The sequence below is a fragment of the Schistocerca gregaria genome, chromosome 6, assembly GCF_023897955.1.
Source record: "Schistocerca gregaria isolate iqSchGreg1 chromosome 6, iqSchGreg1.2, whole genome shotgun sequence".
NCBI classification, from domain to species: domain Eukaryota; kingdom Metazoa; phylum Arthropoda; class Insecta; order Orthoptera; family Acrididae; genus Schistocerca; species Schistocerca gregaria.
Genome location: NC_064925.1, coordinates 249537092 through 249563661, shown reverse-complemented (window position 1 = coordinate 249563661; position 26570 = coordinate 249537092). Strand labels below are relative to the sequence as shown.

The 26570-nt window shown below is 36.7% G+C and overlaps 1 protein-coding gene across 1 annotated transcript in view; it reads left to right on the top strand.

The window, feature by feature from the left end:
* Positions 1-288: 288 nt before the first annotated feature.
* The window catches only part of LOC126278544 (uncharacterized), a 204720-nt gene continuing 178438 nt past the window's right edge, over positions 289-26570 (top strand). Inside the window, exon 1 of the mRNA XM_049978723.1 lies at positions 289-3116. Within this exon, the coding sequence (XP_049834680.1) occupies positions 324-3116 (2793 nt within the window). The 5' untranslated portion in view covers positions 289-323. The remainder of the gene's footprint in view (positions 3117-26570) is intronic.

The window sequence follows — 26570 nt, the reverse complement described above, 5'->3', positions numbered from 1 at the left end:
TACCTGATGCCAGCATAGAAAATGAACAGTACAAGGAATGCAAGGCATTTTTAAAAACAAAAAATTTAGATTGTGCAACAAAATATGAGAAATGTATTCAAACAAATCTAGCAGATAACAGTGAAATTCTAACTACAAAAAAATCAATAATGAAAGAGGAAAACACAGAGTTTGTGGAAAATACAAATCAAAGCCGAGCAGTGCACTCAAACATTCAAACCAAAAATGATACAGTGCCAAAGTCTGACAAGTGGTCCAGTTGCACACATCTCCAAACAGCTGAAGACTGTTCACAGTTGAGTGAAAATTGTGGTACAGAAACTATGGCAGAGGGTGAGAATCAAAAGATATCAGGTAGCAGAAAACAACTTTCACACTGTAGGGGAAGACACCAAGGACAGTATGATCCCAAATACCATAATTTAACCCCTAAGGAAGAAAAAACCATGAGTAGTGTTTTAAGCCTGATGAGATCATCAGATGAAAATCACTTCTATGATCATTTGAACTCGTCAGTAGTGAGTTGGCAAAGAAATGATGGCCAAATAAAATGTCCAGTATATCAAAGAGAGAATGCATATGAATACAATCATAAAACTACAGCAAATGTAGATAAAATTAACAAATTTGTAACTATAATTGGATTATCAGAAGCATATGAGTTGTACAATAACTTGACATCAGCTGTGTGTCTACAAAGAAAAGACAGAAAAATAAAAAACTCTGAAAAACAAGTATGCACTCATGTTGATAAAACAGTTGGTGTCTCTTCCCCTCTATATGAGCATGCCACTTCCCCACATAACTCATCTAATGCTCCTTTTAATAAAATAAATGGAGTTGGTGTCGAAATTAATATACCTCTTTCTAATGAATTTATTTTTCCAAAAACAACAGAATGTTATAGCAAAAGTTTGAAACCTGGAAAAACATTGAAGTTTTACCTTCCATTCAGAATACAAAATAATAACTATATGGAATTAATTCCACTGGAATTTGAAAATAAAGAGACAGGGCATGTATTTGAAAATGGAAAAGATAAACCAGTAACTGATGATACTGAAAAGGAAATAAATTTGATAAAAGAAGAATGTGTCAGTGAGAGGAAATATGCTACAGATCCATATCTTATGGCCTCTGATGAGAGTTTTACAATGCAAAAGGAAATGCTACATAATGCCATGATGGAACATTCACAGAGTAATGAACAACAAATGGTGGTTTGTGGATCAGATGATCTCAAGAAAAGTGTAGGTAACAAAGTAGAGTCAGATGGTCCAATACATGAAGCCAGCAGCATATTTATGATTGAGTCTACTGCTGGGAAACAAACAACATGTGCTGATAACTGTTATAGTTTTCACTACATGCATAAGCCACAGAATCCTTGGAAATTGGAAGAGCAAGTAGGTAGCTTTATGTTTGGTGCTTACACTAAAAACAAATTCCCTATGCAGTCTAGTATATGTATGGAGGATGATGTGGACAGTTTTGGTGACCATATTCCAAATCTCTCTAAAACAAATTTGGTGGCACCATATGACTTAAAAACATTTGACATTAAAATAATTGGACAAGCAAGAGAGCATGACCAGAAAGCTACACACACAAGCAAAGCAATCGCAAAACAACTACCAACATATTTTGTTTTTAGTGCACATGAGATAAAAACGAGTGAAGAACAAATACATAGCCATGTTACAAGAAAAACAAAGAAACGAAACAGAAACACATATGATTCTCAGACATCTAGATCAAATGAACCACAGACAATAGATAATTATGCTTCCTATCACCAGAGACCTTCGATCTGCTTAGAACCAACAACCTGTATTAATGACGCAGCATCTCAGCTGGCAGTAGAGTGTCCTGATGATGACAGTGACATAGATAAGAAAAATAATATTCAGAATATCAAAGCAAAAAGAAATAAGATATTACACCTCCATGATTTCCACACATCTAATCCACAATACAAACGAGAAGGGAGAAAGCCAGTTTACTCCTCAAAGGTTTCCAAAGACGACAGGCATGTGAATGATATTCCTATAAAATCTATTTCTAACACAACAAAACAGCACCAAATGAAAAGTTTTGATGAGGTCAAAGACATAAATATGAATGAAAGTCCATCTAGTACTGACAAGAAGTCTGATACTGATGAAAAATGTACAGAGGAAAATTATATTTTACATCAAAATCACTTTAAGTCATCCCATTTGCCATTTGAGATAAATGAGAAGAAACTAATGTCTTCCTCTGTGGATCTGCAAGAAGTTCCTAGTGAACATAAGATTCTCATTGAATCATTTACCAACACACCTATTCAACAGTCAGTGGAAAGCCTTGTTAACAATGCTGACAAGAAATCAAATACAGGATCAGTGAATTGTTATCAGATGCAAGATATTAACCATAAAGAAGCAAATAAAGTGGAAAGTTTAAGTCACAATGATTTTAATACAACTCAAACACCTCCAAAGGAAGCAAGAAGATCCACTTCACCATCTGTAAAGTTCAAGAATGATCAACGTGATCATATTTATCCTATAGAAAGTAGTTCATCTTCTGAGGAGCATGCAGCAGTCAAACAACAAGAATCAGAGTACTTTCCTGCACAGAAAAGTAAAATAAAACATAGTATTTTCAGTTTAGAAAATAAACAATATGATGAAAAGGTAGAAAATGGCAATGGGAATGACAAGCTGGTCCTACCACAGATGCATGGATACTTTAGAGAACAGCCGTCCAATAACAGTGCCATGAAAAGCTTAGAACGAATTAAAATGCTCAGCCAAATTGATGCTGATGATATGGCAAACCAAGCTGCTATTAAAATGAACATTGTTCCTAGTCATGTGCTGAATGAAAATCAGCCAGGACCCATAGTACCCAAAGATTCACTTTTAATATTGAAAAGTAAAGATGATTCAGCTAACATGCAGTCCAATAAGCAAAGAAAAGTTACAAAAATAATTCACAAAATATTTTCTCAAAAAAATAATAATGATGAATGTAAAGAGATCTTGGGCCCTGTGGAAGCCAATGCAGATACTCAGTCCTTTTCATCTTCACATCAACTTGGGAAAGCTGAACAACAGGAGAGAAATATAAAGGTAATGTACCAATGACAACAGTGTGAAAACTACCCATCCTTTTTCGCACTGGATGCTGTGTAGCAACCAACTTGAAAAGATACATGGGTAGCCTTTCTCACTGTGAAGCACCACTTGCCAGGATCAGTGATTGTAAAACTCAAAGCAGATTTGTCAGCAGCACAGGCAGAATATGTGCAGTTGACAGACTTGACTGTGGTCAAACTCATGAAATCATACAAGAGAATTAAGAGAAGCTGCAAGTCTGCTAGTTTTGGCCTAGCTTTCTCCAACAACTTTACTGCTGTGCAGACCATGGAAAAAGTGTAAAGGCAAGCCAAGAAGTTCACAAACACTAGTAACAAGACAGGAAAAAAGTGCAAGTTAAGGCTAATAGCAGTCAGAGGATTAAAAGGAAGACCAAGAAGATCCTCCTGCTATGGGCAATTCTGGGCGGGGAATGTGTACGTTAGCGTAGCGCTCCTGGATTGGGGAATACCAGGGAACAGGTATGATCGTAACTCATCAGTACTGTCTGAGATTTAGGCTCCCTGGGGAAAACGTTGACTAAGATCATATAGTGATTACTGGGGTGCCCGAACAAGGTTGAATGGTTCAGGAGTAGAGTAGGCCAATAACACATGGGTGTGGTTAATGCCTCATGGACCATGCACGGATGGTCTACATCTGAATATTTCCAGCAAGAGGTTACTTATACAACTAATTTACAGAAGCATTCAGTCTAGAGCACTATGTGTCCAATCTGTGTGATTTCCAATACTTTCTCTAGGCCTAGGCCATTTTTTATGGTAAATTCACTGAAAGACAGAGCTGCCAAGTAACTACAGACACAGTTGAAACAACCAATGGAGAAACAAAAGTGGCAGCTTGGACAGCACAAAAAGTAACAGTAATAATACATTTGAACTTTTCTATCATAAGACAGCTGCTAAATAAGAAAGATGAACTTGTTATATCATTACAATAAATTGCAAAATGTAAAGATTTTTCTACAACTGTGCTGTATGCTACAAAACATCATATGGAAATCATAGAAATTAAAAAGAATCACATAGATGAATACATTTTAGTATCCCACTACACTAGGAGTAATATAAGGATTCTACTTTGAACAGTGCAGTGTTGCCCTTGTGCAATAGGCGTGGAAACATACAAAATAAAAGCACTAACAGTGTACAGGCCTTCAATGCAAAATGTTGTAAACTTCATCAAAGTGTTAGAGGGAATACAAATAAGACTTTATAGAAATAACTGACATGTAACTGTACAGGGAGGTATCAGCATTGATTTCATGTCAGATAATCTGATCAAGGGTGCTTACTGCTGATGATGTCCAGCTTTGGTTTGATCCCCACAATAACATTCTCAGCAAGAATAGGACATGGTACAACAACAGTTGATAGTTCCTATCTGACTCCTCTCTTACATGAAATATATGTAAGGCCAACAATAAATCATTTATCTGACCATGATGGTTGAATCAAAGCAGTAAAGCAACAATCACGTTTAACCAACAATGAGAACAGAAACACACCATTTTACTGAAGTATAATTACTGATTCAGTTCTGTACATTGAAGGGTTACTTAGATAACACAGAGGAAGAGTTAAGAAAAAAATGTAACACATTTAAACAACAATAATGTTGTTGTTGTGGTCTTTAGTCCTGAGACTGGTTTGATGCAGCTCTCCATGCTACTCTATCCTGTGCAAGCTTCTTCATCTCCCAGTACTTACTGCAACCTACATCCTTCTGAATCTGCTTAGTGTGTTCATCTCTTGGTCCCCCTCTACAATTTTTACCCTCCACGCTGCCCTCCAATGCTAAATTTGTGATCCCTTGATGCCTCAGAACATTTCCTACCAACCGATCCCTACTTCTTGTCAAGTTGTTCCATAAACTCCTCTTCTCCCCAATTCTATTCAGTACCTCCTCATTAGTTATGTAATCTACCCATCTTATCTTCAGCATTCTTATGTAGCACCACATTTCAAAAGCTTCTATTCTCTTCTTGTCCAAACTATTTATTGTCAATGTTTCACTTCCATACAAGGCTACACTCCGTACAAATGCTTTCAGAAACAACTTCCTGACACTTAAATCTATACTTGATGTTAACAAATTTCTCTTCTTCAGAAACACTTTCCTTGCCATTGCCAGTCTACATTTTATATCCTCTCTACTTCGACCATCATCAGTTATTTTGTTCCCCAAATAGCAAAACTCCTTTACTACTTTAAGTGTCTGATTTCCGAATCTAATTCCCTCAGCATCACCTGACTTAATTAGACTACATTCCATTATCCTCGTTTTGCTTTTGTTGATGTTCATCTTATATCCTCCTTTCAAGACACTGTCCATTCCATTCAACTGCTCTTCCAAGTCCTTTGCTGTCTCTGACAGAATTACAATGTCATCGGCGAACCTCAAAGTTTTTATTTCTTCTCCATGGATTGTAATACCAACTCCAAATTTTTCTTTCGTTTCCTTTACTGCTTGCTCAATATACAGATTGAATAACATTGGGGAGAGGCTACAACTCTGTCTCACTCCCTTCCCAACCACTGCTTCCCTTTCATGTCCCTCGACACTTATAACTGTCATCTGGTTTCTGTACAAATTGTAAATAGCCTTTCGCTCCCTGTATTTTACCCCTGCCACCTTTAGAATTTGAAAGAGAGTATTCCAGTCAACATTGTCAAAAGCTTTAACTAAGTCTACAAATGTTAGAAACATAGGTTTGCCTTTCCTTACTCTTTCTTCTAAGATATGTCGTAAGGTCAGTATTGCCTCACGTGTTCCAACATTTCTACGGAATCCAAACTGATCTTCCCCACAGTCGGTGTCTACTAGTTTTTGCATTCGTCTGTAAAGAATTCGTGTTAGCATTTTGCAGCTGTGGCTTTTTAAACTGATAGTTTGGTAATTTTCACATCTGTCAATGCCTGCTTTCTTTGGGATTGGAATTATTATATTCTTCTTGAAGTCTGAGAGTATTTCGCCTGTCTCATACATCTTGCTCACCAGATGGTAGAGATTTTTCAGGACTGGCTCTCCCAAGGCTGTCATTAGTTTTAGTTGAATGTTGTCTACTCCCGGGGCCTTGTTTCAACTCAGGTCTTTCAGTGCTCTGTCAAACTCTTTACACAGTATTGTATGTCCCGATTCGTCTTCATCTACATTCTCTCCCATTTCCAGAATATTGTCCTCGAGTACATTGCCGTTGTATAGACGCTCTATATACTCCTTCCACCTTTCTGCTTTCCCTTCTTTGCTTAGAACTGGGTTTCCATCTGAGCTCTTGATATTCATACAAGTGGTTCTCTTTTCTCCAAAGGTCTCTTTAATTTTCCTGTAGGCAGTATCTATCTTACCCCTAGTGAGGTAAGCCTCTACATCCTTGCATTTGTCCTCTAGCCATCCCTGCTTAGCCATTTTACACTTCCTGTTAATCTCATTTTTGAGACGTTTGTATTCCTTTTTGCGTGCTTCATTTACTGCATTTTTATATTTTCTACTTTCATCAATTAAATTCACTATTTCTTCTGTTATCCAAGGATTTCTACTAGCCCTCATCGTTTTACCTACTTGATCTTCTGCTGCCTTCACTACTTCATCCCTCAGAGCTACCCATTCTTCTTCTACTGTATTTCTTTCCCCCATTTGCGACAATTGTTCCCTTATGCTCTCCCTGAAACTCTGTACAACCTCTGGTTTAATCAGTTTGTCCAGGTCTCATCTCCTTAAATTCCCACCTTTCTGCAGTTTATTCAGTTTTAATCTACAGTTCCTAACCAATAGATTGTGGTCAGAGTCCACATCTGCCCCTGGAAATGTCTTACAATTTAATACCTGGTTCCTAAATCTCTGTCTTACCATTATATAATCTATCTGATATTTTCTAGTACTGCCAGTATTCTTCCATGTGTACAACCTTCTTTTATGATTCTTGAACCAAGTGTTAGCTATGATTAAGTTATGCTCTGTGCAAAATTCTACCAGACGGCTTCCTCTTTCATTTATTTCCTCCAATCCATATTTGCCTACTATGTTTCCTTCTCTCCCTTTTCCTACTCTCGAATTCCTGTCACCCATGACTATTAAATTTTCGTCTCCTTTCACTACCTGAATAATTTATTTTATCTCATCAAACATTTCATCAATTTCTTCATCATCTGCAGAGCTAGTTGGCATATAAACTTGTACTACTGTAGTAGGTGTGGGCTTCGTGTCTATCTTGGCTACAATAATGCATTCATTATGCTGTTTGTAGTAGCTTACCCGCACTTCTATTTTTTTTTTTTTTTTTTTTCATTATTAAACCTACTCCTGCATTACCCCTATTTGATTTTGTATTTACAACCCTGTATTCACCTGACCAAAAGTCTTTGCTCCTCCTGCCGCTGAACTTCACTAATTCCCACTATATCTAACTTTTAGCTATCCATTTCCCTTTTTAAATTTTCTAAACTACCTGCCCAATTAAGGGATCTGACATCCCACACTCTGATCCATAGAATGCCAGTTTTCTTTCTCCTGATAACAACATCCTCTTGAGTAGTCCCTGTCTGGAGATCCGAATGGGGGACTATTTTACCTCCAGAAAATTTTACCCAAGAGTACACCATCATCATTTAACCAACAGTAAAGCTGCAAGCCCTCGGGAAAAATTACAGCTGTAGTTTCCCCTTGCTTTCAGCTGTTCACAGTACCAGCACAGCAGGGTCATTTTGGTTAGTGTTACAAGGCCAGATCAGTCAATCATCCAGACTGTTGCCTATGTAACTACTGAAAAGGCTGCTGCCCCTCTTCAGGAACTACATGTTTATCTGGCCTCTCAACAGATACCCCTCCATTGTGGTTGCACCTACGGTATGGCCATCTGTATCGCTGAGGCACGCAAGCCTCCCCACCAATGGCAAGGTCCATGGTTCATGGGGGGGGGGGGGGGGGCAACAATAATAGTGATAATAAAACTTTTTTTACCTAAGACTTTCAAAGTATGTTTTTTCTTTCTTTTTTTTTTCTTTTCTGGAAAAACTTACCCCCAAAGCAATGAATTGTATAATACTGACACATTACCTTCTTTCTGAGCTTGACATTTCACTTGATACAGGTGGAAACGGGAGGTTGTTGAACATTAATACACTGAAGAGCCAAAGAAATATCACGTAGGGCCCACCCCAAGTAGCAAGTATGCAGAAGTGATGCAACATGGTGTAGCATGGAGTCAACTAAAGTCTGAATTACTTTTGTAGAGAATTGACACCTTGAATCCTTCCAGGTTGTCCATAAATCCGTAAGAGTACAAAGGGGTGGAGATACGCTGCAAAGCATCCCACACATGCTCTATAATCCTCATGTATGGGGAGTCTGGTGGCTATCAAAAGTGTTTAGCCACTCTGTAGATATTCTGGACATGTGGGGTGTTGCATTGTCCTGCTGGAATTGCCCAAGTCCGTTGGAGTGCACACTGGAAAAGAATGGAGGCAGATGATCAGACAGGATGCTTCAGTATGTGTCACATGCCAGAGTCATATCTAGACATATTAGGGATTCCATATCACTCCAAATGAACATGCCCCACAGCATTACAGAGCCTCCATTAGCTTGAACAGTCCCCTGCTGACATGCATGGTCCATGGTTTCATGAGGCTGTCTCCACACCTGCACACATCCATCCACACAATACAATTTGAAACAAGACTCCTCCAGTCATGCAACATGTTTCCAGTTATCAACAATCCAATGTCGGTATTAATGGGCCCAGGTGTCCTGAAGTCATCAAGGGTACATATGTGGGCCTTTAGCTCTGAAAGCTCATATTGATTACATTGCGTTGAATGGTTCACACTGTGATGAAGCAAGCAGGGATATTTCTACTTCCCCTCTTGTTTTGCTATCTGCTTCCCAAAAATTCAATTTTCATTTTTGACTAATTACCATTAACATATGTGAGTATAATCTGCATTTTTGTAAAAGAGGAAGGTTGGTCCTCAGTTATAAAGAATATAGCATCAGATCTAATTTTGTGTATATAATTGATTTTCTAATTTATTTTGACTATTACTAGTTAGTATCTTTTGTTACAGAGTGAAATGAATAATTGTTTTGTAACTTACATTCAGTTGTTGGCTTATAAACAAATATAAATTCTGTACTAATTATAAACATTTGGAGAAACTATTAATAGCACTCTTTAAGTATTTATTTGGCTCTATTCAAAAACATATTATCAAAGTCAGCACTTAATTAATTCTGAAGTAATTACCAGTTTTGTCAAAAGTATTGTTTGTGTAACTATAATGGTTAATTTCATGATTCAAACAAATAATTCGGCTTAGCTCTTGTAGAAGAAGAAACTGTTAAAAAGAAGGAATTTCTGATGTATTCAGCTAATTTAATGAGTTACGCTTTAATTGTAATTTCTGTAAATTTAACGTTGAACAATTTGTAGTTTCAGTGCATATTATTGTGATGATATACAAGGGCCCAATTTTTGGTTAGGACAAGAACAATGCATCAACTTAACCATGAAATTAGTGTTACATCAATAGGCTGTATGTTAAAGCAATGAGAGAGTGTGTTCAATCTATTGGAAAGACTGTGAAATGTGTGGTTGGGCTTTTACTGCTCGTAGATGTTCAACAGTAAACTACTGTAGCAGTATGGGGATGTTTGCCTGCAACCTATTGAGACTTACCAAAAGTTAAACAATAGTTAACTCGCCATATAACTGTGTATTATTCAGAGGTTGTGAACACTGAAAGTAAAGAACAGTGAAATGCATCTGTGCAACAGGTGGCTACATCGTTTACATAGTCAGTGTTGAACTTCCATCACCCTATTTTTCAGCCAGTATAGTAATGCAGTACATCGACACTGAGGTCAATGAATGAGGAAATAAAGCAGACGAACATCACATATGGTGCCCTTGTGGGTGAGTATTATTGTGGTTGTGCCCAAGAAACTAGGACTCGTGAACTTTGAACGGTGAATTCAAGAGCAGTTTATAGTGCAGTTTTAAAGAAGGAGACACAACAGCCATTCAACACATGGTTTCATGGCCACAGTAGGACAGCAGCCAGTCAGGGAGCAGGTTCTATAAAAGCAGCAATTGAGTACAGAAGCAGCCAATCAGCACAGCCAACTGAGATAAATCAGATGCCTTGCTGAGAAAATTACAACATACAGCTATCGTGCAGACAATGAATCAAGATGAAAACCCCAGCAGCAGCAGAAGAGTGAATAAATATAAGATAATTTCATGGGAAAAGCCGTTCTATGTTAAGTGATACCTAATGAGTGGCCTTAATGAACATTACAGTGAGTTGGAGGAGAATGGACAACATGGTGTAATGGTTCTTTATTTGTGAAACCATTACCATCCGCCAACTCTATTTTTCAATACCGTAGATTATTGAATATTTTTCTGTGTCATGTCTCATATTTTTCACTCTGTTCAAATTTGGTTTCAATTTTATATGTAGGTACATCAATATTTTGAGATGTTGAAATATATATAATATCTAGTGTGAATATCTTTGTACTTATTGTTATTTTTGATGCTGGTGTGTGACTTTTGGTGTTGAAGTGTGAATATGAACAGTCTTGACTTTGTGTTTGAAATGAAAGATAAGTCTGAGTTTTATGGACAATGAAAAATGTTGTGACTTTTATTAAGAGCAGTAACAGCTGCAAAATTGTATGATAAAGTAATTTTTTGAACATGCGAAAGTTTAAAAAGTTTAATAAACGTGAATTTTTATCAAAAGTTATTTTTAAGTGACTATTGTTTAAAAAAGTATGAAGCACATTGCAATGAAAAACAAAAATCATCAAATTAATCCTGAAAGATTGTGTTTGTAAGTTCTTCAAGTCAGTGTAATTAACATCTGAGTGCCTTTCGCACCAACAGTGATAGTCATGCTACCAAGACAACAATTTTAATTACAAGCAAAAGCCAGAGCGAGATCGTTGTTAGATTGCAAATACAAGATAAGTCATATTATTGTTAACTTTCTTCAGTGACTGTAATCAATTGTTGTAGCAATACCTGCCACATTAAAGACCTTTCAGTTGTGCAATAAAAAGATCATACTTTGAGTGCATGATGTGATAATTTTTGAACTAATTAACTGTTAGTGGAGGTATTGTTTTAAGGGAAGTGATGTGAAAATTGATAACGAAGCTGTGGAGGTTAAGTTTTTAAATGAATAGAAAGACTTAATAGGGATTGGTTCTGTAAATGATAGTGACTATAAATGGGACATGAATGTCAATTTGAGTGATGGGGACAAAAGTAAATGGAATGATAAAAGAATCATATACATTGTATGGTGATGTGAGCGAAATGGATGAAAACAGTACTGAAGTGGATGAGATCGTTAAGATTAAGGAGGAGGATCCAGTAGTGAAAGCCAGCAAGTGCAAAAGTTTATGGCAGATGCAAAAGTGGGAGCAATGTTAAGGCAAATTATGAGCTGTTTGAATAATATGAGTATGAAAGAAGACATTAGTAGTGTTAAAACTGACATGACTAGCTTACAAGGTGAACTGAAGAAAGAAATTAAAAAGGAAATTAAGGTAGTTAGCTCTAGTATTTCAGAATTAAATAAGAAGGTTGAGGCCGTAGTGAAAGACTGAGATGAAAAGATAAAGAAAGTAGTCCAGAAAACCTATGAGAAATTAACATTAATGAGCAGTAAATGTGTAGAAGAGAGAAAGAAACTTCATGATGACTATGGTTGGAGGGAGGAGGCTTCTGAAAAACAGTGTGAAGATGAAGGCAAAGATGCCAGGAAATTTTGTGTTGAAAATGGGGTTAAACTTGAGAATGAAATCAACCAGATTAAAAATGATTTATAAATAGAGGTGGAAACCAAGTGTGCAGTAGTGGTAGAAGAAAAACTGGCAAAAGTCAATAAAATTGTAGGTTCAAAACTGGCTGAAGTAAAGAAAAAAAATGGAAGAGGTACAAAATCTAAAGCATAGAGTATGTAGTGTCCCAAACAGTCCTTCATCGGTTACTTGTAAGAAATTTAATTATTCTGAACCATCCACTGGATTTCATCAGGAATTTTAATGATTTTCCTGAAAAATGGAATAATAAAGAGAAAATTTCATTAGTGAGAGGCTTTTTGGAAGGGGATACTTATGGATGGGAAGCTCAGGTAGCTGTACTTCATGGCATAGCTTTGAGAAAGCATTTTTAGATGAATATTGTTCCAAAGAGAAGCAGCAGAGAACTTTGAGTGAATTTTGGGGAAGAGAGGGATGTGACTCTGGGAAGGGTACTGTGAAAGGTTGTACTGTGATAGGTTTCTGTTAGCTTTGGATAAACAAACTGAAATATTTGGACAAAGAGCTAGGTAGTGAATCAATAATTATTGGTTTAAAAACTAAGTTGCCTCAGAAAGTTAGAGAATTGCTTGTACCTGTCCCTAGGGGTAATATTAGTCATTGCTTGAATTATATTGATAAATTGGAGAGGGTGAAGCCCTCAGTGGAAGATTGTAGGAGGTATTTTGATGAAAAAATCTGTCAGGGAGAGAATTTCACGTAAATAGGATGAACAGGACTGATTATAGTAAAAATTCAAGGAATGGTCGGGTGGAGGATAGTCAGAATTGGCATGGAAATGGTAGGAGAAATTCAAGTAAAAGAAATTGAAGAGATGATTTCAACTGTGGATCAAAGGATTTAAACAGATAATAATCAAGTTTTGGTTTGCACTAAAGGGGGTACAGATGAACAGTCATTGGGTATATAAATGTGCTGTAATAACGGGTGAGAGTAATGTAAATGATAGTAGCAAGACAAGTGTCATTTCTAATTCTAGTGAGGTGTTCTTTCAAGATTAACTAGTTTCAGACAGTTATGACCTAGAGTAATGTTTTTTAGTGTGATGTGTACTTGATTTAAAATTTTTCTAGTCTACACATTTTGTACTATAGTCAAATTTAGTGCTAATTATTTTGAAGTTTTGAGGACAATGTAATGTATTGATTTATGAAGTAATGATCATTATTTGCCATTCGTGTTAAACATTTTTTCCCTTATATTTAGAAGTAAAAGTAAGCGTACCAAGGTAGGGTATTTTGTCTAATTTTTTCATGTGCTGTGGTGGGGGAGAACCACTTCCAAAGGGAACTGATAGCAGTGCATTTCCTCACTAACTGCCATTTGGGCCTGTCGAAGACATGGCCAACTTGGTGAGAAAACGTGTTAAAGATCATTAAAAGTGTTAAAGTGCTTCTGAAAAATACTGAACATTGAGCAAGTGAAATTTTCTGTCTAAAAAAGTGAACTACTATGCACAGTGTAATTTAACTTTTTGCAACCCATGAGGATACAGGACTTGTAAAAAGGACATCACTTATGATGAAGATGGCCTATTTCCATTAAAATGTATAACTTATGGATATTTTGTGCTATTGTACAATACATGTATGTAAATATTTTATATGTGGATTTTCATATGGCCAGTTCATATAAGTAGAAATTTGAAAAACATATGTACTGTGTAGTAAATAAAATAGAAAGAAACTTCCACATGGGAAAAATGTATTAAAAACAAAGATTCCAAGACTTACCAAGCGGGAAAGCGCCGGCAGACAGGCACAATGAACAAAACACACAAACACACACACAGAATTACTAGCTTTCGCAACCGAAGAAGCAACCATCGGTTGCGAAAGCTAGTAATTCTGTGTGTGTGTTTGTGTGTTTTGTTCATTGTGCCTGTCTGCCGGCGCTTTTCTTCTTGGTAAGTCTTGGAATCTTTGTTTTTAATATATGTACTGTGTTCTTTTGATAAGATTTCTTATGTAATATTTTTGTGTGTGTAGATTTTTAACCCACTCTCTGGGGTCACTTGTAGTCACTGAATTGCCCAGTTAGCTACCTGCAATATCTATCTGTTCAATACAATGAGGGGATGATGTGATGAAGCAAGCTGTGATATTTTTACTTCCCCTCTTGTTTTGCCATCTGCCTCCCTAAAATTCAATTTTCATTTTTGACTAATTACCATTAACATACACGAGTGTAATCTGTATTTTCAGAAAAGAGAAACATTGGCCCTCAGTTATAAAAAATATAGTACTAGATCTAATTTTGTACTTAGTTTTATCTATGTAATTGATTTTCTAATTTATTTTGTCTATTAATAGGTAGTATCTTATGTCATAGGGTGAAATCAGTAATTGTTTCATAAATTAAACTCTTGGCTTGTAAATAAATATAAATTCTGTACTAATAATAAACATTTGGAGAAACTATTAATAGCACTCTTTAAGTATTTATTTAGCCCTATTCAAAAACATGTTAGCAAAGTCAGCACTTAATTAATTCTAAAGTAATTACCAGTTTTGACAAAAGTATTGTTTGCATAACTATATCAAATAATTTCATGATGTAAACAAATAATTTGGCTTAACTCTTGTAGTAGAAGAAACTGTTAAATAGAAGCAAGTTTTCAATGTATTCAGTTATTTTATGAGTTAGGTTTTAATTGTAATTTCTGTAAATTAAACATCAAACAATGTGTAGTTTTAGTGCCTATTATTATGATGATATATAAGGGCTCAATTTTTGGTCCTGACAGCCAAGTTTCAGACAAGAAACCTGTCTTGGTTAGAACAACACCAGTATATCAGGTTAACCATGAAATAAGTGTTCATCAATAGGCCGTATGTTAAAGCAATGAAAGTGTCTGTTCAATTTATTTCAAAGACTGTGAAATATGTGGTTGGGCTTTTACTGATCGTAAAGGTTCAACATTTAACTATTGTAGCAGTATGTGGATGTTTGTCTGCAACCTATTAATGAGGCTTATTGAAAGTTAAACAATAGTTAACTGACCCTATAACTGTGTGTTATTGGGGGATTGTGAATGGTGAATCGAAGCCTGACTGACGGACATAAATAACACTGACAATGAGCAGACAGACCATTCCATCAGAACCACCTGATGATGGAAAGGTTATTCACTGAAATGTCATGGGACTTCAATGAGAACCATGGAAACATGTCCAATAACCTTGTAAAAGTTATTTATTTATTTATTTCAAATTCTGTGGATCCAAATTGTGATGAATCACAAGGATGTGTAATGAGTCACTTGTGCATATTAAATAGACACAATTAAGAGTGTAGAAGAAAATAATGTACACTACTGAGAACATCTTAAGGTACAAAAAGAAAAAGATATTTTTATGAGGAATGCAAGTAATGGTTAGTGTATTAGAAATTGAAAGCCTCATAACATAAATACAAATGGCAGTACTAGCTTACAAGAACAATCACAGGTCAATCTTCATATACCCCTCAAAACAAAAAAATGACTTATCCATACGATAGTTTCTTAATTTAGATTTAAATCCAGGTGGGTCATTAATGTCGAGTTTAATATCTGGCAGAAGAGAACTGAAAACTTTTGTAACAGAATATTGAACACTTTTTTGTGCAAGACTTAGATGTTTTAGAACCCCATGTGAATCATTTTTTAGACCTTGTATTGTGGTCACGGTCTGCACAGTTATATGTAAAGAATGGTTATTACGTCATTGATATTTGGAGCTTATGGAACAGACTTTTGCAAAAATTCTTTTGTGCAATGAATATTTTTTGGCTAAAAGCTGATTACTCCAAAAAATTATACCTTATGGCATGATAGAGTGAAAACAGCCAAAATATGCAGCTTTGATAGCATCCATGTCATCAACAGGGTTAATAGATGCAGAGAATATGTTGTCACACTGAGTCCTTTTGAAAGGTATAGAATATGTCTGGACCAATTTAATTTGCCATCAATTAGAATGTGCACCAACTTTGAAGATTCACAAAATAATATATTTTGGTAATCACAGTTCAAGTGGATTATCTCATTTTCTTGTTAAGATGTGTGAAATTGCATACAATGAGTTTTTTCAGTATTTGACTTAAACCAGTGTAAGATGTCTACAAGTACAGCGTTACATTTATTTTATAGTTACATAGCTGGTTGGCTTTCAAGCAGACTAGTAATGTCATCAGGAAATAGAGTAAATTTACTTTCAATGTTTGTACAAAGTGGGAGATTGTTGATGAAGGTAAGAAACAGAAAAGGTCCAAAAATGGTGCCTTATGGCATTCCATATTTTTATGGTCCACAGTCAGATAAAGCAGAACAGCCTTCAGTACTATCAAGGATTACTTTCTGCTTTCAATTGTGTAGATATGATTCAATCCACCCCCTGGTGCTACCATTCAAACCACAAAAGTCGGCCTACCCTGAGAGCATGTTGTGATCTACACAATCAAAGTTCTTTGCAAGTCACAGAAAATTCCAGTAGGTGACATATTGTTATTAATTGACCCAAGAATTTCATATGTTACAGAGAAAATACCCTGGTGCAAATTGGGTTATGTTGAGGATGCCACAAAATAAGTATTCTTTTCTATGTTTATCTGAACATTGGCTTAAACCAGGACAAATAGAATACTATGTACCAGTAGGTTCTGAATGTGGAAACAGTTTTTGGAGACCTCATTATCATAGTTATGATACTGTTATCTATGTTGCAAATGACATAGAGTTTAGAACACTAGATCTTAATTGGGCATGTGTAGAGAAACACTTTGAAACTGCTGGAATCATATGTGATGTAATGAAACTCATCTTGGCACATATTTACCACTTCCCTGACTCAGAGAAAAAAGTTTTTTAGATACTTTAGACAGTGTACTCTGCTACATAACAAAGTGGAAATAATATGTAACTGTAACTGGGGGAGACTTTAATTCAAGTTTTGTTGTAACATGTAACGAACCCAGTGTAAATAAGTTACTGAATATGTTAAGGCAGCACAACTTCCATCACGTAAACTCAGAACTAACAAGACTAAAAACGGGCTTAGATAATACTTTTGTTGTCTGTGCTTGTGACATGTACTTCACCAGTACAAAGGAATTTGATTTCTCAGACCACTCAATGTTAACAGTAGCATTAAGACATTTTATAAAAGGGAATTGGAATAAGGCTGTACAAAAGTTATCAAACTCTAATACATTAATACTAACAGAAAAAAATCAGAAAATTAACACATCAGCTGAGCACAACTAACTGGAAAAAATTAGTTCAAAGATGTGATTTCAATGCCCAAACAGTTGGCGAAACATACCACAGCTTCTTAATACATATGTTAAATAGCTAGAAATATCACGAAACAAGAAAGGGTAAATTGTAGTACACTATACAGTTGGAGAATTTAAAAAATAAGCTACTGCTGTTAAAGTGCTTTGGCAAAGTGAATAATTCTAATGAAATTAAAGACGTCATAATAATCACTAAGAAACTGTATAAGAAAGAGCTACAATTGGCTGCACAAGGATAAAATGCTAATCTCATAAAAAATAGTAAGAACTAGTTCAAAACAGGCTGGTTAGTAATTAATACTGTTAAAGGTGAATTCAGAAAATTTGATAAGGCAGTTCCAATACCAGCAGATATGTTCAACATAAGCTGTGCATATGAAATCAAAACGTTAATTAGTAAACCCATTTAACATATATAGATTACATGAAGACCACAAACCTTTCTCAAAAAGAAATGAAAAATTTATATAGTACAGATATTTTTAATTTGTAAAACCATCTAGTGAAAGAAATAATACATGACATTGCAGCAACATTTACATATCATATAAACTTGTTTCTCATAGAAGGCATTTTTCCTGATCCTCTCAAATGATCCAAGGTGACTCCAGTCTTTAAGAAGGGAAGCAAATCTGATACAACAAACCACAGGCTAATTTCACTAATTCCAGTACTAACTAAAGTCCATAAAAGCATAATGTATCAGCAGATGTATGAGTACCTAGAACTAAATGATATTTTAAGTACATCGCAATTTGGTTACAGGAAAGCAGAGTCAACTATACATGCCATAGAACTCTAAGCGAGGGACATTTTAGCAGCATTAGAGGACAATACTCATGTACAGGTAACCTTATGTGATTTGAGCAAGGCCTTTGACTGTGTAGACCACTCTGTTTTGGTGCCTAAGCTTGTGTGTTATGGAATATGTGACAAAACCTTGAAACTCATCAAATGATTCATTAATAAAAGGAAGCAAGTGGCGAGTTCAGGAAGTCATCTGTCAAACAGACTTGAGGTTCAGGATGAACTGCCATGGGATCTAAATTAGGACCACTTCTGTTCCTTGTACACATGAACAACTCACCAAGAAACAAAGATGTAAAGATGTAGATGTATGCAGTTGATACAACTTTAATGTATGTAAACCATGCATTTGATAACTATATTAGCAGTATGAATTTGGCAAAAGAAAATTCAGTATCATGGTTTACTGCAAATGGTCTACTATTAAATGAGGAAAAAACCCAGAATATGTGGTTCAGTCTATTGAAGAATGTAAAAATTGTGGTGTTACCGCCAGACACCACACTTGCTAGGTGGCAGCCTATAAATCGGCCGCAGTCCGGTAGTATACGTCGGACCCGCGTGTCGCCACTATCAGTGATTGCAGACCAAGCGCTGCCACACGGCAGGTCTAGAAAGACTTCCTAGCACTCGCCCCAGTTGTACAGCTGACTTCGCTAGCGATGGTTCACTGAAAAATTACGCTCTCTTTTGCCGAGACGATAGTTAGCATAGCCTCCAGCTACGTCATTTGCTACAACCTAGCAAGGCGCCATTATCAGTTACTATTGATATTGTGAACTATGTACCGTCATAAGAGTGACGTTCATAATTAATGGATTAAAGTTAAGTATTCCACCAGCTATGTCCATTGTTTCTAAATTTTAATTTCCTTGTCGTGTTCCAGACGTCACGCCAGACTGCGTGAGCTAAATTGCGTGCCTTTCGGCCTCCTCTGGTAACATGGTGTTGGCTCTCCTGCCAACCACAAAAAAAAAAAAAAGATAAACAAAATCTGAAATTTTTAAGTGTCATACTTGACAATAAACTAACATGGAACTCTCATGTCAAACACATAGTGGTTAGGCTGTCAAAAGTTATGTACCTGCTAATGAGACTGATGTGCTGTGTGACATTTGAATTTGTAAAGACAGTTTACTTTCCTTTTTTCATTGTATTTTAAGGTATGGGTTAATACTCTGGAGAAATAGCAAAAAAATAAGTAAACTTCTGGTGATCCAGAATAAAGCAATAAGAATAAAGGCAAAGAAATATAATAGGATACATCATAAAGCATTGTTCATTAAATATAGAATATTAACAGTTATTAATCTGTATATTCTTGATAGTGTTAACTATATACTTGCCAAACTACCAAATTTAGGTGTAACAAATCAAAGGCATGACTACAAAATAAGAATCTGTACTTCTCTACTCTTGCCATAAAATAGATTAGCAAAAACTACCAACAATCATAAGGACAGGGCAATTAAAATATATAACAAATTGTTTAAACATGTCTCAAGCATGCCAATCAAAGTATACACAGCTTCTTGTTAACTAACCCATTCTATTCATCAGAAGAGTTTTTAGAAATGCCCAATACCAACTTAAATATGTAAAAATATATATTATAAAACTAATACATTTAGTGAACTGATAAAGTCTACTTCATGTAATAATGTTGAAAAATTAATAAATAATCTGAATAAGAATGTGGTGAGTGTTCTGGTCCACCGTCATTATATACATCAATTTCTCTAATACGAATATAATGAAGGGAAAGATTCCACGTGGGAAAAATATATCTAAAAAACAAAGATGATGTAACTTACCACACGAAAGCATTGGTATGTTGATAGACACACAAACAAACACAAACACACACACAAATTCAAGCTTTCTCAACCTGATGAAGCAACCGTGGGTTGTGAAAGCTTGAATTTTGTGTGTGTGTTTGTGTGTCTATTAAAATATCAACGCTTTCATTTGGTAAGTTACATCATTTTTGTTTTTAGATATAAATTTCTGTAATATTTTTGAGAAGCAGCTTAGCAGAGACATTGGATGGTAGTTGGACACATTAGTTTTGTCTCCCTTCTTAAAAAGTGGTTTTACTATAGCAAACTTTAATCTTTCTGGGGCAACACTTAGCTGCAAAGATTCATTGGAAATGTGACACAGGACCTGACATATACAGGTGAATTACATAAGATGTAAAACCCCTTTTATTTTGTGAATGGTTACACATATGGAAATGCAGTTTTCAGCAGATGTTAGAGCATTGAGGGGCATGTACTTTTTGGTTTGACTAATGTTTCTAGTGCTGGTATCAGTGGAGTTATTGAAGCATTACGATTTCTTAAATGGTACCATATCCTTTTTATAATTGAATTCTATAACTCTTGAGAAGGCAATTACATTGATACAGCATTAGTTAATACTGATGTTGAAACCTCACATAGCAAAAATTCGAGAAATATCCTAGAGTATGATTGCACAGTGGTCAGAAATGGCATTTGTGGTGAAGACACTGCCAAGTAGGTGTCTTGGACTATGCTGCATAGTTGAATACCATGAGGTAGGCCTTTGCTATGATACTAAAACTTTATTTCCCCCTGAACCAACTTATGACCTAGATGCAGGTTCAGTTAAAAACGTTGTATGTGGAAATATGACATAGGCTAGAATCAAGCTTATCACAAAGTGCTTAGGAAAACTATTTCACATATGAGTATCCTCCCAGATTTACGTGTGCTGAAATGGAGAAATGAACTGTTCATTCTTCAAAAATGAAGAGCCCTTATATGTCACTAGAAGTAACTACTGTATTAAAATATCTAAATGCTAGAAGGAAGATCCAACCTATCTTTTCCTGTACGCAGCTGTGTGTGTCTTAGAGATAAAATACATGCCGTCAGAGAACTGTCACTATCTACACTGCTCTAAATTACATCTCATGGGATACATTCCTTGAACTAAATGCTTTATTAAAAGTACTTTGGTGAACACCTTACACTTCAAAATAAATATTCTTCTTAGTGAAACATTTTTTAATGCTGAATGTAAATGTATAATGACAGTGTTACCAGCTATGGACAGACTGAGCAAGGTGGCGCAGTGGTTAGACACTGGACTCACATTCGGGAGGACGACGGTTCAATCCCGTGTCCGGCCATCCTGCTTTAGGTTCTCTGTTATTTCCCTAAATCACTCCAGGCAAATGCTGGGATGGTTCCTTTCAAAGGGCACGGCGGACTTCCTTCCCCATCCTTCCCTAATCCGATGAGACCGATGACCTCGCTGTCTGGTCTCCTTCCCCAAAAACAAACAAACAAACAACCAGCTATGGACAGTTTGTGCTGTTGATTTATTTGATATTGAAATGCAATTTTGTACACACATAAATGAAATAAAGAATTTACTAACAATGATTCAGTAACCACCCAAATCACATGACATAAATTTTATCTTCTGTAAAATTGACTATTCTTTTGTTTAAGCATATGTTGAAACTGTTGATTATGGACTGAAAGGCACATTTGTGATTGCCATTCAAAAGAATGATGAACAGATGTAATTACAGCAAATGATGTGGTAGAGCATGCACGCACTGGTGATTTGATGACACATATCATCTGGCATAGCTGGGGCTTTGTCATAGACTGCATCTTTGAATGCTCCACAAGGAAAGAAATCAAAAGGAGTAAAATTAGGAGGAGATCTCGCAGGCCATTTGACAACAGAATTTTGTTCTATCCAACGTCCAGGAAAGTTCTCAATCAGTATTTGTGTTGCATCATGGGTTGAGTAAGCTGGATAGCCATCATGTTGCATCCATGTACACTTCTGAATATACACTGGTACCACTTCTAGAACAACCAGCAGAATGTTCATCAGAGAGTGTGTGTTTATGAATGCCCATTTATAACACCTGAGATAAAGTAAGGTCTCACAATGTAATTTACTATGATGCCGCACCATATGTTTATTCTCAATGGCCACTGACATTGCACTTCGTGAAGCCAATGTAGATTTTTGGCTGCTGAGTAGTGAGTAGTGCATGTTATGCAAATTTACATTAGTGTGGCTAGTAAACATTGATTCACCGTAAAGAGTGCACATTGCAAACACACAGGGTCACTTCTAAAATGCTGAAGGACAAACTTGCTAAATCCTGTATGATGTTCAAAATCATGGTCATCGAGTGCCTGATGTAGTGGCAGATGATAGTGATGGACATTCCATTGATGCAGAATGTGAGTGACACTTGTCTGGCTGATTCCACATTCCTTGGCAATATTTCTCATACCACTGTGCAAATTCATTAGTGTGACAGCCTGAACAGCTTTTTCATGTTCTCTGTCAATTGCAGTCTTCTTTCTTGTCCTCTGACACACAGCCTGTCTTCACTGGCATCTTAATAACTGATGCAGTTGCCTGGCACATCAGACACTGGCAGTTTGGATAGATAGCCCAGCTGAACTGTTTTTACAGCCTGCAGTGCAGACAAGTAAACAGACAAATTTGTTGACATTCTGCACAATGTAGCATGAGAGCTGTGCTTGGTGATGTTTGCATCACTAATACCAATTCCAGTGACCATGCTCTCAAATTATAGTACATTTCTTAAATCTTTTTTGACAGGTTTCAATGTCAAAATTACCAAAAGCCATATCAGGATACTGTCTTCTCAAGAGGTATCAAATGCAGTTATAAAAATTAGACTGTTTCATTTAGAAAAATGTACTTGCTTCAATATATCCATTGATACCAGCACTAAGGACAGTAACCAATCAACAATATATGTGCTCATTGTAAATCTAAAATTTACCAAAAACCATGTTCCAATATGTTTAAAAATTCATGAAATACAAGGTGTGTTATGTTTTATGACTCAGCCTATATAACCGTTACAGTGATTTATAATTATGGATGAAATGTTGTTAACACTTATGGTATTTTCATTTTTTAAGGTCTTGATTATGTTTTTAACTTCAGTAATACTACCTGGAGCTACACAAATTGAGCCTTATATCTAGTGGTCACATCACTGTAGTAAATTAATGGCCTTATTTAATGAGCCATTACAGCTCCCATGTTCTGCAGAAATTAAGAAGTGATAAATATGTTAGAAATTGTTGTAGGTTGTAATCTTGCCCTCCCATGCATCATAAAAGAGAGTTTTATTTAAAGCAGAGGAAAAGTTCTAATCAAGAATTGAAATGGCTCCACAAGCATAGTATGAAATTCTTTACCATGTCATCAAATAGACAATAAACATGTGCTATACACCAAAAATTTAAAATTCTAAGGGAAAGGTAAGGCATTTTGGAGCATTATCAGACATGAAATGAATAAACTTAGTAATGTAAATGTTGTTCAGGTCTGCGAATGCAGTAACAATTTTGGATGCTATTAAATTCAAATCATTCACAACTACATTCAACGAGTTCTTCCTAACAATAAATGAAAACAAGGGGACAAAGGACACTTGAAAGCAGATTGATTACACTTATTTAGATGGACTTTGCATACTCCGTTCTTAGACTTCAGTATTACCAAATCATCTGCTAGATTATAAGTATCGTTACCTCACTAAAAAGAAGTAACCGTTTTAATCATGATGGTACTATATTCAAACCTTTAATATCTTGAACTGACTTGGTAATTCCCCCATGAGTTACTTTTGCAAACAGACAATGAGTTAAGATGTATATTCTGGAAGATAGTAGTACGCAGGAGTAACACCTATTTATGTATACAACTAGTTACATACTGTGCAAATCACTGTGTAGTGTACTGCAGAGAGTACTTTGCATTTTACTAATTATTAGGGCTTCTTTCTGTTCCATTCACTTATCGAATGCAGGGGAAATGATTGCTTGGACTCCTTTTCATGTGCTGTAATTTGTCTGACTTTGTCTTTGAAGCTCCTATATGAATGATGCATAGGGGATTGTAATGTATTCCTAGGCTCATCACTGAACGCTGTGACTTGAAATTTTGTCACAGAACAGATTGTGTTTATCTATCTTTGTGCCTGCTAGTTCAGTTTCTTCAGCAACCTTGTGATGGTCTTCCATTTATGAAACAAATCTGTGATCTTCTATACAGCTCTTCTTTGTATGTACTTGAGCAGTATTCTATGATGTGTTGCAGAAGTGTATTTTTGCAAGCAGTCTCCCTTGTAGCTGATTGTATTTCTCTTGTATTCTACCAGTGAACTGAAGTATGCAACTTGATTTACCTGTGACTGAACCTATGTGGTGATTTTATTTCGCATACCTAAAAAATTTTACATCCATGTGTTTATATGAGTCAATTTCAATTGATTCATTGATGTTTTAGTCATAGGAGACAATGTTTTTTTCACTTTGTGAAATGTACTGTTTTACATCTCTGAACATCTGACACAAGTGCCAAGCCTTGAACCAATTTAAATCAGCCCACCCGGTTAGTCGTGTGGTCTAACACATGGCTTTCCAGATTGGGAAGGAGTACCTGGTCCCCGGCACAAATCTGCTGGGCAGAGTTGTGTCTAGGTCTGGTGTGCTGGCCAGCCTGTGGATGGGTTTTAAGTGGTTTCCCAATCTGCCTCGGTGAATGCAGGCTGGTTTCCCTTATTCTGCCTCAGCTACACTATGTCGGCGATAGCTGTGCAAACAAGTTCTCCACATACGCGTACGCAACCATTACTCTACCATGAAAACATAGGGGTTACACTAGTCTGGTGTGAAACATTCCCTGGAAAGGGGGGGGGGGGGGGAGGGGCAAGTCCAGTGGGGTCCAAACTGCATAATAACCCTGAAAGAGTGGTTTGGTGTGGGGCTGCGGAGGAGTGAAGAGGACTGCAGTTGCGGCGGGGACGGAGCCTGTCCATTGTTTCTAGGCCCCTGGTTAGCATACAACATACAACAATTTGAAATAATGTCATTATCTGAGGGAATATTTGTGCAGCATTTGTCAAACAGTACCACAGTGTAGATAACTGCATCACCTACAGAAAGTCTGAGGTTACTATCCATATTGTTTGCATGGTCAGTAATATACAACTTGGACAACAAGGGTCTCATCACACTTCCTGGGGCAGACCTAATGCTACTTCTACATCTGTCAAAATGAAAAGAGGCAACTCAACTCAAATAATAAACCAAACTCCTTCCTTCCTGCACTTCATAACTGTTTGGGAAGATAGCAAACATTGGTTAACCACCAGTTGCCTTTTTTAGGCCTCCTTTTTCCTACAGTCACAGTTATACAAGTAATGAATGTTATTACCATCTTTTGTGAGTCCAATAAGTCTCACTCACACACAAAATGTGATAAATAACCTATATTTCTTACTTAGCCATCTCTCTGTGAGTAAAATGTTAACAGTTTCTCACTTTGCATTTCATAATGGGTCGCCTAACAAGAAAGAAATAAGTCAACAATGTAGGAAAAGACAGATTGCTACTTACCATAAAGGAGTTATGTCAATCTGGTGACAGGCACAATTAAAGGACACTCAAATGAAGCTTGGGGCCACAGCTTTCATCAGTAAAGCACACCTCACTTACACATGACAACATCTCCAGCATCTCGGGCTGAAACGCCACATCATGTGGGTTGCAAACAGCAATCTGGAGGGTGCATAGAAGGGGAAGGGCACTAGTGGGTGGGGAGAGAGACAAATGCTGTCTGGTGCTGCATGCAGGGACTAGACTGCCAACAGGTACAATGTCAGGAGGTTGTGGGGCAGAAAGTTGGAAAAAAAGGAGAAAAAAAGGAGTGGGGAAAGAGGGGAGAATGCATTTTCAGAGGGCTGCAAATAAATAGAATGGAAAACGAGAATGGGGTGGAGATGATAGGGTGGAGGGGGTGGAGACTGTGAAGGGTGTGAGGATGGTATGTTACTGTAGACTGAGGCTGGGATCATTACAGGAGCAGAGAATGTGTTGTAAGGATATCTCCGAACTGTGCAGTTCAGAAAAGTCAGTGATGGAGAGAAGGATCCACATGGCTCAGGCAGTGAAGCAGCCATTGAAATCAAATGGAGTATGTTCCATGTTGTGGCACAAGGTGGTCTACTTTGCTTTTGGCCACAGTTTGAAGATGGCCATCCATCCTAGCTACAGATGGTCGGTAGTCATACCAATGTAAAAACCTGTGCAATTGTTGCTGCAGAGCTTGTAACTGACATAGCTGCTTTCACAGATGGTCTGGTCTCTGATGGGTCAGGATAAACGTGTGACAGGACTGGAGTAGGAAGTGTTGTGGAGGTTGGGTGGGTGACAGAAACCACTTTAGGAGGGGTGGGAAGTATCTTGGGCAGGGTGTCTCTCATTTTGGAGCATAGTGATAGGTAATCATAGCCCTGGCGAAGGATGCATTTGTGTTGTTCCAGTGCGAGGTGGTACTGGGTGATGAAGGGGACACTCCTTTGTGGCTGGTTATTGGGAGTGGTGGGAGGATTGGGAAATGGGATGGGGGATCTGTTTGTGGACTAGGTGTGAGGGATAGTGCCTGTCTGTGAAGGCCTAGGTG